The sequence below is a fragment of the Aplysia californica genome, unplaced genomic scaffold (assembly GCF_000002075.1).
Source record: "Aplysia californica isolate F4 #8 unplaced genomic scaffold, AplCal3.0 scaffold01583, whole genome shotgun sequence".
NCBI lineage: Eukaryota > Metazoa > Mollusca > Gastropoda > Aplysiida > Aplysiidae > Aplysia > Aplysia californica.
In genome coordinates this window covers 50,990-67,280 of record NW_004798853.1, presented here as the reverse complement: position 1 = coordinate 67,280, position 16,291 = coordinate 50,990, and the positions used below count along the sequence as shown (strand labels likewise).

At 42.0% G+C, this 16,291-nt stretch overlaps 1 protein-coding gene across 1 annotated transcript; it reads right to left on the bottom strand.

Annotated features, from left to right (window-relative positions):
* Window positions 1-1,134: 1,134 nt before the first annotated feature.
* On the bottom strand, window positions 1,135-15,702 carry LOC101860385 (sodium/potassium-transporting ATPase subunit beta-1-interacting protein). The gene is made up of 6 exons (XM_005113061.3): window positions 15,322-15,702; window positions 10,723-10,860; window positions 9,347-9,427; window positions 7,622-7,840; window positions 6,142-6,202; window positions 1,135-1,896 (listed from the first exon to the last, which is right to left on the bottom strand). The coding sequence occupies exons 1-6, from the start codon at window positions 15,478-15,480 to the stop codon at window positions 1,445-1,447; spliced, it is 1,110 nt and encodes a 369-aa protein (XP_005113118.1). The 5' UTR covers window positions 15,481-15,702; the 3' UTR covers window positions 1,135-1,444.
* Window positions 15,703-16,291: the final 589 nt, after the last annotated feature.

The following is a 16,291-nucleotide window of genomic DNA, read 5'->3' as shown; positions in this document are numbered from 1 at the left end:
GCACCCAGCCAAGAGTGTGCACTTCGGTCTAGATTTAGATTCTAGATCTAGACATCTAGATTCTAGATCTAGATACGTTTATTCATTAAATTATACTCTTTCTCTGGGCTAAAATAAAAAAACTATAGTAACACTAGATCGACACACCGCCCGAGATGATCAGTAGCCTTGCATTGTAACCAAAGATAGTACAGCCTACCGTAGGGTGTAGTATCTTTGTTGTAACCAATGTAAACTACAGCCAATCCCAATCCAACATTTTGGGGTCCACCTAGATACCATGACTACGTAGACCCCAATTGGGGAGTACGTAGACACTTCCTATTTTAAATATAAAAAACAAACTGACTGCTTCGTAGAAGACTTCGTGATAGGCCTACATCACTTTTCAAAATGGTGCACGGCGGAGATTTACACTAAGCAGTTGATACGCAATTTCAAAAATCCCCCCCCCCTTCCGAAAAATCTCCTACCCATACCATGTGCATATTAAGACTGTACTTGAGAATGTTCCAGACGAGGATGACGAAGAACGCTTGAGCGCAGATCCAGATTTTTGGGGATGTGGCTCGCCATCACACTCGAAGAAAAAAAATTGTTTTATAAACTGTCTGTGCACATCAGTTAGGCAGGACCACGCTCCCTCTGCGAAGAGAAAAAGAAGAAATCGACGGACACTTCCTTCCACTCACACACATACCCGTTGATGCGTTGTCGTTGTAGCAAACTCGAAGCAACAATGAATGATGAGTGAAATGTCGGGCGTAGCGGCAAAATACACGTTGCCGTACGAACGAAGCAACCTCAAGCGTAGCGACGAAATACGAGATGTCGTAGCAACCTTGTAGTGATGGATGGCGAAATGTTACGGATAATCACAGCACATGATCATATGTGTTCACTGGAGGGGAGGTGGGGAGGAGAGGGGTGGGGAGGAGAGGGGGGGTGTGATCAGTGATGTCAGATCAATGACAGATCATAATTTATTTGTTGCCATAGCAACCACAGGGTGAAGCACACGACACGAAACTGTAGGGATAAGGGACAGTGGCGAATCATGTGTTGCCATGACAACGATGCGGCAAACTAGGGCCAAAAAGTGTTATGATGTCGCCTGCCGCAGCGATGATGTGATGTGAAGTGCAGCGGAATGATTTCGCGTTGCCATAGCAACCACACTGTGAAGCACGTCTGTCGAACGAAACGATTTTGTATTGCTGTAACAACCACGTTGTGTGAAGCACGACAAAAATCGTTATATTATATGGATAATGACGGATCATGTTTATGGATGATAAAGGTGGATCACGTTTATGGATGATGTCGATGGCGGATCCCGTTTACGGATAATGACGGATCATGTTAATGGATGATAATGGCAGATCACGTTTATGGATGATGATGGCAGATCACGTTTATAATGGATAATGATGGCGGATCCCGTTTACGGATAATGGCGGATCATGTGCTGTTCTGCGCTGGTGGAGGGCGTGATCTGGACCCAGGGCAGGTCTCGGACGGGCTCGCTGTATGTGGCGCTGCTCCCCGGGCCCGCCCCCGCGCCGTGCCGATGGTGTGTGGAGCGTTTGGAGCGAGTGCTGGCCTTGCTGCGCACGCTCTGCCGGTCGGCCGCGTAGTAGTGGTTGGCGGCCGCCGTTGCCGCGGCAACGTTCCGCATGGTCGTGTCGTAGCTCGGGGGCTGCTCGCGTTCCCCGCGTCCCCCGACCCCGCGCCGACCCCCGGCCGCTGGGGAGTGCGGGGTGAACTCCGTGGTGAGGTTGATGTTGTCGAAGGCCATGTGCTCACCGTCATCGTCCACGTCGCGGTACGCCGACATGTGCGTCGGGGTTCGGTACCGCATTTTGACAAACTCCAGCTCGTCATTGGCTGAGCTCACTGTGGGGGGGGGGAGGAGAAGAAGAAAATAAGGTGGGGGTGAATATTGTTGAGTTGGTTCCGTTTCAACGAAAGTGAGTTGAATCAAAGTTTTCGATTGCGGAAGAGAAGTTTTTGGTATTTGTTTTGGTAAGTGGTTTTTATTTTTTTTTGGTCTTTAGTGAGAGAGTTTTACGGCACTTGCAACACAATAAGGTCATATAAGTGCCGAAGATTAGAGGTGTTACAAGAGAGTAACAAACACAAAAAAAGAAGGAGGAGAGATCAGGATGATGGATGTTTAATAGGAAAAAAGGAGCAAACCACACCAGAAGAGCACCCGCCAACCACCCACTGAAGTTTGTTGAGTTAGCTTCAACAACAGTTCAAAGTTGTAGACTATGCAAGGGAAGTTTTGGGCATTTGTATAAATAAGTGTTTTACAGCACTCGCAAATGCCGAACGTCAAATTATGAGTGGTGCAAGAGTAGTTTAGTTTTATGGTGAAATTGTGAAATGGTATAGGTTTAACGCCCCTATCAACACTATTAGGTTATTTAAGTTTAGTTTTATAACAGTAAGAGTTTTACGTCACTTGCAACACTGTCACATCATAATACAATAGATTTAAAACAAATTTTTTTTTTTTAAACATAGGTGTTTCCCCACCCGAATCAACATAATTTATTCAAATCATTCAATTAGGAGGTAGGCTTCCAACCCTGCCTGTCAGAGCCAACCCAGGATGAGATTTTATGTTTTCGTAAGTGTTTTACAGCACGTTCAACACATTTAGGAGAGCAACAAGAGAGAGTAGTAACTTACAAACAATTTAGAAAAGAGGTTTTAGTTTTAGTAAGAGTTTTACGGCACTTGCAACACATTAAGGTCATACAAGTGCCGAAGATTAGAGGTGTTTCAAGAGAGTAACATAAAAAAGAAGGAGGGGAGACAAAGACGATAGATGTTTGATAGGAAAGAAGGAGCAAACCACACCAGAGCACCCGCCAACCACCCACTACAAAAGTTCATTGATCAAACAAGAGAAAAACCTTTCATCACAATCACAAATTATAAAAACTGATTTAGAAATCTTTCAAAATGTAAAGGTATTAAATTAGATAGACCAAGTAAAACAGTCTTGTTTGGTTTTAGTAAAAATACAAACACACTGACACAATAATAATGGTCATTTAGTGCCGGGAAAAAGTCAGACAGACAGACAGACAGAGAGACAGACAGACAGACAGACAGACAGACAGACAGACAGACAGAACAAAGGAAAAGTTAAGACGTAGGCACAAAGATAACGATATAACTTTGTGTGAGTGTGTGTGTCTGTGTGTGCGTGTGTGTGTGTGCATGCGTGTGTGCATGTGTCTGTGTGTGTGTGTGTGTAAGTGAGTGTGAGTGTGCGTGTGCATGCGTGCGCGCGTATGTGTGTGAGTGTGTGTGTGAGTGTCTGTGTGTGTGAATAGTCCCACAAAGTATATTTTCTGTCTTGTGATTTGTTGTGTTAAATGAAAATTCTGCAACGTACATAGCTGAAAGCCTTCTAAGAGTTCAGCGTTACAAAAAAGCACATTATAATTACTGTTATCATTTTATAAATAACATAAACAGTAAACAGTGAGATTTCAGTACAAAAATAAAAATCTAAGAGCCAAACAAAACAAACAAAAGACAAAAAGTGGATTCTCGACGGGGACCATTTCAGGGGGTGTGGGTTTGTGTGTGGGTGTGTGTGTGTGTGTGTGTGTGTATGTGGGGGGGGGGGGGAGTTGGAACATTGATTAGTCGGATGAACAGAGAACAAAAATAAGGAGACAGCATTACCGACACCAGAGGAGGAAAGCCTTCATTCAATTCATCTAGAGTGAGTGCTCTCTCATCCACATTGTTTCTCACGGCAGGGAGAGAAAAAAAGACGTTGAGACCCCCACAAAAACCTTATAGAACTGCCCAAAGTCACATCTCTTAAATAATATATATATAAAACTTGACACTAACAGAACCCCCCCCTCCAACCTTTTTACTTATTGCACATTGGCAAAGACAAAATCCTGAGTTATAGGAACATAAAAGTCCTGAAAAAACCCAACAACCTAACAGATTTTATCTCTTTTCTACGGAGAGGAGCCTGCTTCCACTAAGGAATCATGTTCTATCCCACTGTTTAAATTATCTCTAGATATATATATCTTTTTCCAAAATCATACTTCCTAGTCCAAATCATTTCTTCATCCAAATTATATTTCCCAGTTCAAATGATTTCTTGATCTCATAGTCTAAACTATTTCTCGATTTTACTGAGTCTAAATTATTTATTGATCTCATGGCCTAAATTAATTCTTGATTGTTTTTCCAAATTACATTTCCGTGCCCAAATCAATTCTTGATTTCCATTTCCAAATTCTTTCTTGATTCCATCGTACAGATTTTTCTTTGACTTTCATGTCCAAATTCTTCCCTGATTTCTTTGATTTCCATGCCCAAATTACTTCTTGATTTCCAAGTTCCGACAAAAGGTACTCTCTCTCCTCCACAATTCCTCATTAGACTTTCAGCTTTTCCATGTTCCATTTACTCACTCTGCTCCATAATTCCTCATTAGACTTTCAACTTTTCCATGTTCCGACTACTCTCTTAAATCCATAATTCCTCATTAGACTTTCAGCTTTTCCATGTTCCATTTACTCTCTCTCCTCCACAATTCCTCGTTGAGACTTTCAGCTTTTTAACGCTCCATCTACTCTCTCTCTCCATAATTCCTCCCTTGTCGTCAGACCACAACAGGCAGGACCTACAACTCCGTATGCAACACCCAGACTTTCTTCCGACCCCAAGCTCCGCCAGGATCTGCGGAGGAATTAAGTAGGTCACGGGACACGCGATACGTAGCGGACCCAACAACAGCTGTACCGTCAGCACACACAGAAGTCCTGTCCCCTTCCCCACATTCCCCGCTGTCTTCAGACTCGGTCAACTGCAAAAAACCTTCATTAACCGCACGCTGCCCGCCACTTTCAGCGTCTGTTTCTCTCCAAAAACCCTCGACATCCAGACGCCTCGCGCCGCCTTTATTTTCAGAAAGTCCCCCACGACTTTCAACATCTGATTGAGAAGATTGTCTTGAAATTCTTTTATCGTCCCCCGACTCCCCAGTGAGTTGGTGATCGCGACGTCTCCAAATAACTTCATCACCGAAACGTCTCCCAACTCTACAATCATCAGAAAACTTCCCCGCTGTGACTTTACTAGCGGCAGGCTTCCTAGTCCTGCCTGTAGCCGACTGTTTTCCGACAGCTTGGCCTTCTGCAGCGAGTCTCTGACAACGTTCACCGTCGTGCTGTCCCACAGCTCTACTAGTACTACCATTAACTGAACACTTCCCAGCGACTTTATCATCTGACCGTTCTCTTTGCCTGTAACTACTTGAATATCTCTTTCTGTCTTCATCCTCCAAATGCTTCCTTTGCCTCTCAGTATTTGAATATCTCTTTCTGTTTTCATCCTCCAAATGCTTCCTTTGCCTCTCAGTATTTGAATATCTCTTTCTGTTTTCATCCTCCAAATGCTTCGTTTGCTGGTCAGAATTTGAACAATGCCTTCTATCTTCATCCTCCATACGCTCCGTTCGCCCACCAGTATTGGAATATCTGCTATTTTCAAAGTCCGAATGCTTTCTGTTGTCCCCGTAACCATTACGACGGCTCTTGCCCGAAACTTTGCTCTCCTGCCAGCTCCGAAAAGCTTGATAGGAGAAGAAGGTGGAGCAGCCATGTTGGCTCCTGGACACAGAGTTGGACATGGAGTTGACAAACGTCTGGATCTGATTGGACGGGCCCTGATAACGCGACGACGGCGCCGTCAGTAAAACAGGCGACGACGCAGCAGAAGTGACGGTTGTGCCGGTCGTGGAGTGACGATCGGCGGAATCTACACCGCCAACAACAACACCGTCACCATCATCACCGTCGTCGCCGCCGCTGCTGCTGATGCCTCTGCCAGGACCGGTGCACGGCGAACGAGGGAAGTCGATGTGAGGGAGGGAGGGGAGACCCAGCGAGAGCTCTCGCGCCCGAGCCCGCTGGTGGGAGTGAGAGGAAGAGGAGGACCAGAGGAAAGTAGAGGTCAGGTCAAGGGCCGGAGGGGCGTTCCGGAACCTCCGCTGGGAAGTGAGGGGGGTGAGTAAGAGCGGGGATTCTACGTGCGTGAGAGAGGGGCGGGATGTGCGACTGTGGCGGTTGCGGCGCCCATACTTACTCGGGTCGTCCTCTTCCATGAAGGAGTAGATGGACACGCATGAAGCCACGAACCCAGCGAGCTGAGGGAGAGAAGGAGGGAGGGGGGGGGGAGGGAGGGAGGGAGGGAGGGAGGGAGGGAGGGAGGGAGGGAACAAAATCATAACATGAACTTTAGAATTGGTTCGAGTTTTATAACAGCACTTGCAAAAACACAATTAGGTCAAACAAGTGCCGAAGATTAGAGGTGTTACTAGAGAGTGAAGAAATACGAAGAAAAGAAGAAGAGATAATATATAAGGACAACAGAAATTTGATAGGAAGGAAGAAGCAAACCATACGAGGGCACCCACCTACCACCCACAACAAGAACGTCATAAAAATCTATGATCTATTTGTGGTGGCAGAATTTTGCTATTCAAAAGGTTTTTTAATGGCTACATCGATCGACATGCGATTTTCGCCAAAAGATTCTTTAAAATATTCTCCAGAGCATGACGCCCTTGGTTTTTTCAGTTTTGAGATGGTTTAGCTGCAAAAAGCTAAATTTCTTTTTTCCCCGATCGCTTTTATATGCCGACACTTCTGTCTCTGTAATTTTAGAAAATCCGGAAGTGATATTTCGCGAGGCGCATTTTGTTCTGAGAGTGTAGATCTAGACCTTACAATTATGACTTTTAGTTGATATTAAAGCACTGATCATTCCTTTCATTGAGAGGGGGCCCAGTTAGTTATAAATAAATCAAATTCAGTAAAGTAAGTGTATCTGATTTAACACCCCTTTCAGCACTATAAGGTTTATGTAAGACGCGGGAGCAGAAGCTATACGGGCCCACAGATGAACTGAGCAGGACGGCCCAATTTATGAGATACCAATCTTCAAGTGTGACGCGATCGAGAAGAAAAAAAAAGAAGAAGGAAGTGGCGGGAGCGCCAAATTCCTAACGTCAGTCTCCAACAGGACAAAGCCAAAAGGGTTGAGAGCCTTGAAAACTTCACAAACAAACACAACACTGGTTCAATGCTGCATAAGACAATCACACCTGTACAAACCACCACTTTCCACCCACACTCCCCGACCCCTGACGTTTAATCATTTTTTCTTAACGACACTGTGTAAGGCGTCCACCTGTATTGGTTAAACACAATTAATTATGTGTGTGTGCGTGTGTGACGTGTGCATGCATGCATGCATGCATGTATGTATGTGCATGTATAAAAAACATTTCTACTGCACTCACAGACAGAAAAGCACTGCACTGAGGCGTGAATAGTAAAGAGACCTTTTGTAAAACGAGATATCACATATAAAAATTATCAACAGGAGTGTAAGTTAAACACAAAATTGTTTGTGTGTGTGTATGTGTGTGTGTGTGTGTGTGTCCCCGCATGCATGTGTGTGTGTATGTATGTGTGTGTGTGTGTCCGCACGCATGCATGCATGCATGCGTGTGCGCATGTAAAAATGAAAAAAAACAACAACTAATTTCAACCGCACTCACAGACAGGAAGCACTGCACAGCGGCGTGAATGACCTCCACGTAGTAGTACTGCAGGATGCAGCCAACCACAGACGACTCGGGTGGGATGCGGCGACCTGAGTCGTAGACTTCCTCCTCCTCGTCCATCCACGACGTGTTGGCAATCTCGCAGCCAATCCCGTGCTCCAGCCACCAGCTCTTGCTGTCCGTGCCGATGGTCAGGATGTAACGCTCCCGGTTCTTTTTTTTTTGGGGGGGGGGGGGGGGGGGGGGGAGGGAGGGGGAGAGGGAGGAGGGATGAGGGGGGAGGAGAGGAGAGGTGGGGGAGGGTTGAAGTAAAGGGTTAAAGTGGTCATTTAGTACAGAGAAAAGGTAAGATTCTTTCTTTAGTAAGGTTTTACGGCGCTCGCAACTGCATAAGGTCATATGACCGCCAAGAGGTAGATGTTAACAGAGAAGTCCATACAGGGAATCAGGCTTACTCTGCTCACCTCTCTAGCCTCAACAGCACAAAGTCTGCTTTGACTATCAAGTAACAAGGCACCCCGGAAATAGCGGGTCACAAGAGAGTGACAAACATACAAAAGAAGAAATGGGAAACATGACGACAGTAAGGATGAGGAAAGAAGCAGCAGTTCCCCCTATGTTGTTCCGGCACAGTATGAGCATGACATTGATAAATCAGCCCATTTACAATTCAACTGTGCATAAGAACATGTTTTAATATCCCCCCTTTGGAAATGGTCTAAAGACAACTTCAGTCAGTCGTACTGCCCTTGTGGGAGGGTAAGATCTTTAAATGTAAAGAGTAAAAGAGAACTACACAACTACACTGATGTGACAACTGTCACTTAGAACGGGGTAGAGGTCAAATAAGTTTGCTGGAGTATTTAAAATTTTAGTAGAGGTTTTACGGCGCTCGCAACTGCATAAGGTCATAACAGCGCCAGAAGATTTTTTTGGTGTTTTTTTCTTTAGTGGAGGTTTTACAGCGCTCGCAACTGCATAAGGCCATAAGAGCGCCAGAAGATTAGAGGTGTTACAAGAGAGTAACAAACATAAAAAAGAAGGTGAGATTTAAGGACGATAGATGTTTGATAGGAAAGAAGAAGCAAACCACACCAGAGCACCCGCCAACCAACCATTGGAGTTTAGAGAAGTAGATTGACTTGGTGCGGTGATTAAGAACAAAGAAAAGACAAGATATGTGAAGCGTTCTGACAAAATGAGTTACTTTTCCGATTTGAGCCCCATGAAAATAGATACATTACACTGACAGATGAAGTTATTAAAATTATAAGAATGAAAATAATTAAAGGCTTGTTATATTTAAAGAATATGGCATCAATAGAACATCTACAAATTTGACCATAGTGTCAATTTTTGGCTAATATCTCCATTTGTGGATTGCGAAAAGTAACTCATTTTGTCAGCACGCCTCACATATAATGTTTTCTTAAACTACGGTGCTTGCAACACGAATAGGTCATACGGGTGCTGAAGACTAGAGGTGTTACGAGAGAGTAAGAAACACAAAACTGAAAGAGGCGACATCAGGTTTATAGAGATCTATATTTGATCTGGAAGAAGGGATAAATTATGTCTGATGAATTAAACTGATGAGGGAGAAATAAATATCAACTAGCAAAAGAGCTCACACGCTCTCTTCAAATGTAGAATTGCTCCTGAACCCAACAAACCAAATCCAATCAGCAGTATGAATCAATCAAGATTTCGCCTACTTACCCGGTTGAGAATTCCCACTTCTAAGTAAAGACAAATGACGAAAATGTTCCACCCTAGCCACAACAGGCTCCAGGTTGCATACTGAAAACAAACATAATAAGAGTAGTAATAATAATGATAAAATAATAGCAATGATAATAAAAATTGCATACATATATATAAATATATATATCCATATATACATTATAAAAATATTTATTTATATATATATATATATATATATACAAATATATATATTATATAACGCATATATCGATCCACGTTCTACAGCAAGCTCTATTTATGCGTCTTACAAGAGAGTAACAAACACAAAAAAGAAAAAGGGAAGATCAGGACGACAGATGTTTGATAGTAAAGAAGCAGCAAACCACACCAGAGCACCCGCTACTGACCCACGCACAGCAGTGAAGATTCTTCAAACCTGTTTTTTTTTAAAATATAGTAGAGGGTTTTACGGCGCTCGCAACTGCATAAGGTCAAAAGAGCGCCAAGGGGCGGGTGTCAACAGAGAAGTCTTTACAAGGAATCGGACTTACTCTGCTCACCTCTCTAGCTTCAACAGCACAAGGTCTGCTTCTTCGACTATCAAGGCACCCCGGAAATAGCTGGTCACAAGAGCGTGACAAACATACAAAAGAAGTAGAGAAAAAATGACAATAGTAAGGATTAGGAAAGAAAAAGCAGCAGTTCCCTGCTGTAGATCAGGCACAGTTATGAGTGTGACATGATGAATCAGACCATTTACAATTCTACTGTGCTTGAACGAGAAATGTCCCCTTTTTCGGAATGGCCGAAAGACACTACAGTCAGTGGCACTGCCCCGGGGGGAGACAGATGTTTGATAGTAAAGAAGCAGCAAACTAAACCAGAGCACCTGCTAACGACCCACGCACAGCAGTGAAGATTCTTCAAACCTTTACACCAAACATCCTTCACAGAGATTAACAAAACATAAAACTTATAGAAATGCTTCAAAACATTAGAACTGCCTGGCAGGTGCTCTTGTGTGGTTTGCTCCTTCCTATCATCCTTTAAATATCTCCTCCTTTTCTTTATTCTAATCTTTGGCACTTCCATTAGTATGAACTATGCTGCAAGTGCCATTTAAAAAAACTAATTATAATGAAAACTTAAAGACTCTAACTAATTAGAAGAGCATTGCATTAAAAACAATTTCTCCACTGTTTTGTAATTGCTAAACTCATCAGCCAAATCACACGATTGTTAGGATCACTCGTTTTATCTCTACTACAACTGTCCATAAACCTTTCTTCTTCGACCAAAAAAGAAAAAAGAGACTAGGGAAAGACAAAAAAAAAAACCAAGCAAACAATACCTACTTACACAAATTTCTCAGAAAACGTAACGAAACTCACCACCACAATGAAAGACTTGTAGAAATTCCAAGCACCAAATATGCCGAGAATAACAACGATGATCTGGAAGAAATTGCCGATGATGGGCGCCCACATGTACCCCAAGAAGTCAAACACCTGTCTCTCTACGGTGCTCACCTACCAGGGAGGAAAAAAAACAATTACAATACAATATTATTATAGCAATAATAAAAATTATAATTATAATAATATTCTAATTAATATAAATACTTATAATAAAAATAAAAGTAATGATAATGTTAATAATGATGATGATAATAATAATTTACGAATGATAATAAATAGCAAGTGGCTATTCTCCAGGTCGCGCCGGTCAATACACCGATGTCGATCCTGATTCTCAGGCATCACGTAAAATAGTTGCACTATGTCTTTCCTCCCACAGCTTTCCATCTCCCCCTGTTGTCACGTTAAGGCCTTACACACAGACACTGATCAGGGTCGGGTCGGCATTTCTTCAGAATGCGATTCACCAAAGGTGGACACGCAGCCTCTACTCGATGAAAGCACCAGTGACGGCGGAAGAAGGAGGTATTTATGCATCAGAGGTGACAGCACCAGAAACGCCAACAACCCTCAGTCATATCCAGAAGAACAAGAAGGCGTATCTGGCACTGAACTCGGTTGCAACAATAATGGCCATGAACGTTCCGACAGGTGAGATGGAAAGCTGTGGAGAAGCGACATGTGGGCAACTATACGTGACGCCGGAGAATAGCCATCGACCTCTATTCACTGGCGCGACGTCAGAGAATAGCCACTTCCATATATAACAATAAATTACATTTATACAGCCTATTTCCACAAGGAAAGTGCTCAATGTGCTCTACAATGGTAAAAACTATATAATATAGTTGGTGGAATCAGGCACTCGTCAAATGCAGAGAATCATTGGTTTCATCTTAACGCTTGTTCATTTGTCTTTCTTTCGATGAAAAAAACAACAATCTATCCTGAAGAGTAGAGTGAACAGAAGTCGAAATATTTGTGATAAAAGGAGATGGGGGTCGTCTGGTTTCTGAGTTGAAAATTGGTGAGAAAATGGCGGCCAAAGTTTGATGCCTTCTAAAGCTTGAGGAGTCCTTAGAAAATGTTAGTTTACAAAATTACATTTTTTGTGCTTTTAATTAACGTTTTTTCAGTAAAATCCATTCAGATATTTATGTGTTTTTGAATTGAAGGTGTAGACCTAGATCTGGGGGTCATTTTGGGGTTTTGTTTTAGAAATTTGCTGAAAATGGAAGGGGGGACAAACTGAAAACAGCACACAAGCATCACCCACACTGGAAAATTGTATATCATCATTATCATCAAAGGCTTAGTAGGTCCTTATTGTAACCAGGTCCTGTAGGCTATACTTAAAGGCCACCTCTATTCTCACCTGGAGTGAGAATAGTGCAGGCGAGTCTTGTGGCTATTCTCACCCGGTGCGCGTTCACCAAATTTTGCGTTCACCCTAAACCACAGAATTCTACACTGTGATAACAGAAAAATTGTAGAATTCTGTGCCGTGAACAAACGTTCCATTACAACTGTAGCCTACTAAAAGCGTACAATTTTGTCTGTGGGCAGTGGAGAGAGAGAGAGAAAGAGAGAGAGGAGTAGCGCGAGAATTTCCGGGCAAAACAAAATGGCGACCCGCGTAGTTCGGCTCGATTCGAAAAGTTAAATAGCCGTAGCATCTTTGTAGACAACCAAATTAATTTACTTTTGTGTTTTAACATCATTTTTTAACTTTGTTTTGGTCAATTTGATCGTCCACACCGATAGACAGTATTCAGAAAGAGACAGAGAGAGAGAGAAGAGGGGAGGAGTTGATCTTGCGAGAACTTCCGGGCGGGTGAGAATAGCCACTTTCATACTTAAAAGTAGAAATTAGAATCCCCAAGTCTAGTCTATATCTCATCTACAGTTAAGAATCTAGATCTAGACTTCACAATTCTCAAAAGAAGACATGTCATATATCGAAGTGGCTAGCCGTACTAAAGTACGGCTAGACTGCCAGTCTAGCCGTACTTAGATCTAGGTTTGGCCCAATCGACTCAAGCCTGTTAAGTACACAGGTCTCATTAGTGACATTAGATCTAGATCTAGTAATTATTCAGGTTCAAATACATGCAAGTCAGTAAGGCACCTTTTGGTCTTGTCTGAAATACAAATACTTTAGGCAATGCAAACTAAAAATTCCATTCACAATTCAGCCATCAATATGAAGTACACTTATTTTAGGCCCTATTAACATTAGAAAACAGGAGGTTTAAAATACATGCACTGTCATTAAAGGCACCTGGTTTCGTCTCAAATTCAAATACTTTAGGTATTTCACACTAAAAATGTATATTTACAATGGTAGCATCAATTGCCACCGAGTGACGCAGTGGCAATTGACAAAAATTGACTTTTTGTCAATTGCCACCGAGTGAAGTGGTGTCAAGTCTGAAAACAACACTATCTTTAGCATTATACATAATGTGTGTCTAATGGGTCAATTTGTTCTCAACTAATTACTAATTTCATTGGATGACTAGTCCAGAGCTACAGTACCAACTTGACGTGTTTTCAATGAGACATATCTAGATTGAGGCTAGCCTTAGCCTACACACTTAGACTATGGTGTAGAACCAACACAGGCAATTCTAGATCTAGAAGTAGAAGGTCACAAACGCACGCGAACTCAAGCCGAAATTCACGTTATATCAGGGAACATAAATCGGGGGACAGGGGTCAGGAAAAGACACACACACACACACACACACACACACAGTGGGACAGAGAGGCGAACGCACAACACCGAGCACTCGAGCACAACAATAAGCTAGATCTACCCACCAACGTAAAAGAGCTCCAATTTACTCGGTGGCAATTGACAAAAAGTCATTTTTTGTCAATTGCCACCGCGTCACTCGGTGGCAATTGACACTACCATTTACAATTCAGTAAGCCTATTTTTTGTAAATGGTCAGTCTAGCCATACTTAACTCATTCGCTACGCCGAGCCGTGGGGGGCGGCGCGGCTCAAGTGCCGTCAGTACGTTTAGCCGCCCCCGGCGGCTCGAGAACCAACGTTCAATTTTAGCTTGGTTTCTATTCCAATCCACTTATCCATGTTAAAATAAAGGTCATAATATAATGTTGACTTCCGGGTCAAGCGTTTCCACCGAAAATCGGAAGGTTTGATTCAGTTTTGAAACATGATTTCGTAGTTTATTCGACTTTGTTTTATCGCGAAGCCCAAATTATAGCCCAGACACCAGTCTAAGTACTTTTACACAACAAAATGTATAATTATTTTGCTCACTAAAGAAGTGTAGGACTCTTCTTTATAATATATTGATACTATCGGACACAAATTGACGGTGCACTGTAATTGAGAAATCAATATTTTTGAGTGCTAGATCTAGGCCTAGATCTAAATACTCAATATATTTTTTTCTCCCCAAAATCACTACTTTTGGGTGAAATTAATCAAAAAGTACCACTCAAGACATGTATAGGTTTATTCCAAGTGCAATTCTGAATGATTCCATATAAGTTACGCATATTTTTTCTGTTTGTGATCCTTTTTTCAAAATTATTTTAAAAATTATTTTTTTTTCAGTATCGGATGTTATGATCCAAATGTACAAATATTATGGAATGTATGTAAATAACTGCACATTTTTCAATATTTTCCTGTTCTATATACAGTTATGGTTATTTTGAGGTATCATTTGATTAGGTGCAAACATGTTTTTTTAGTTTCACCTGAGATTATAAAATTTTTATTTTCCAATTTTATCCGCATCCAATCACAATTGTGTTGCATAATCGCCTCTTACAGGAATCAAAGTTGAAAAATACGCAAATAAATAATGCAGGTGTATTCTACAAACCATACTGAAAAAGTTGGTATATAATATGTTGATATTTATTTGAATTTATGGCCCCAAAGACCTGTGAACTGCGCACTAGTCATCATCTCATTTCGCCCTCCTGAAAAGAATTCGTCCACAAGCCGAAAATAATACGTAGCGAATGAGTTAAGTACGGCTAGACTGCCAGTCTAGCCGTCATTAAGTACGCCTAGCCTCTTCCTAACATATATTAATAATATAGACAGAGACTAGAACACTAGATATATACTATACACAGTCAGACTATAAACTACAACTTAACTTGTTAGGTAACTACAAGATTCTAGATCTAGAAAATCTAGAGTCTAGATCTAGATCTAGATCTAGATCTAGATCTAGATCTAGATCTCTAGATCTAGTAACCCAAACTGTGAGTCAGTGTCAGTGTTGTTTTTAAACAACACTGACTCACAGTTAGGAGTTACTTTAGTCTTAGTCTTGCTAAACAACACCTGTCCTAGGTTAAGGTGGACTCTAGACTAGATCTAGATCTATAAATCTAGATCTAGATGACACTAGATCTAGACCTAGAATCTAGATCTAAACATCCCATGTGGACCTTTCAATTTTACAGTTTCTGTCAAACCCATCCCATTCTTCGACTCATTTTTGATTTACGAAAGAACACAACATGATTCCACTCAAAATGCATTTCCGCATCGCTGAGGGCGAGGTATCTCCTTACCAACTGCAAAGTAAATAAAACAATCAAAGTGGTGCGCAGGGCTTTCGTGAGGCATTTGTCGTCCGACTCCATTCTGAACAGTTCACTGAAAAACACTCTGCCATAAACGTGTTTAAATCTGCAAGGTTTGGCAGAATGGGAAAGATAGCTTAGTTTCATGACATGTTTTGATGTCTGTCACACTCTTCTGTCAAGCGTCTCTCATCGGAAACCAATGAAACAGTTCAGAAACAGGTGAGAGTGCGCTCGCCGACTTCCTCAATGAAATCAAACCACTAGAAAAAGTAGAGCCCGCATGTTTTACTTATTCCAGGAATAAAAATTTTGTTCTTCAAACATCTGAACAGTTCAGGAAATACGCTAACATATTTCAAAAATACACAAAAATGTGCCGAAATTGATTGTTTTCAAAAATCGTAATCCCCTATGAGCAATAAGGTGGGTCCATCCTTCAAAACTTTCTGAGGCGTAGGGATCGGGGCAAATTTTTTTCTCGAAAGTATTCAGGTCAAAGTAGGGCCGGGAAAGTGTGACAAAAAGTTCCCAGGCCTGGCCACTCGGTCGCGGGAGATAACTGAGGTCAGCCCATAGATGTACACTATACGGACTAGATACAGCACGCCCCTCTCTCGCCTTGTTGCGCGACGGCCACATTTGAAAGCGGCGTCCGCCATGTTTTTTGTGGCAAGTTGTGTGAAGGAGTTCATGCTAAAGCAATGGGCTAGGCATGTTTCTCTCTCTCTCATACGCAATAGGGGAGGCTTCATTCTTGTTGATTTTTTTTTTACATGGGCGCCGAGGCGCACTAGAAAATCTATATCTAAATTACTAATTAACAATAATACAGCGTTCTTTCTACAACTAGATCTACACATAAATGTATTATTAAATAGATACAGAGAGATATATAGGCTTTTAAAAAAAGAAGGCAACCCCCCCCCCCTTTATTTCTTCCTCAGCACTTAATCTA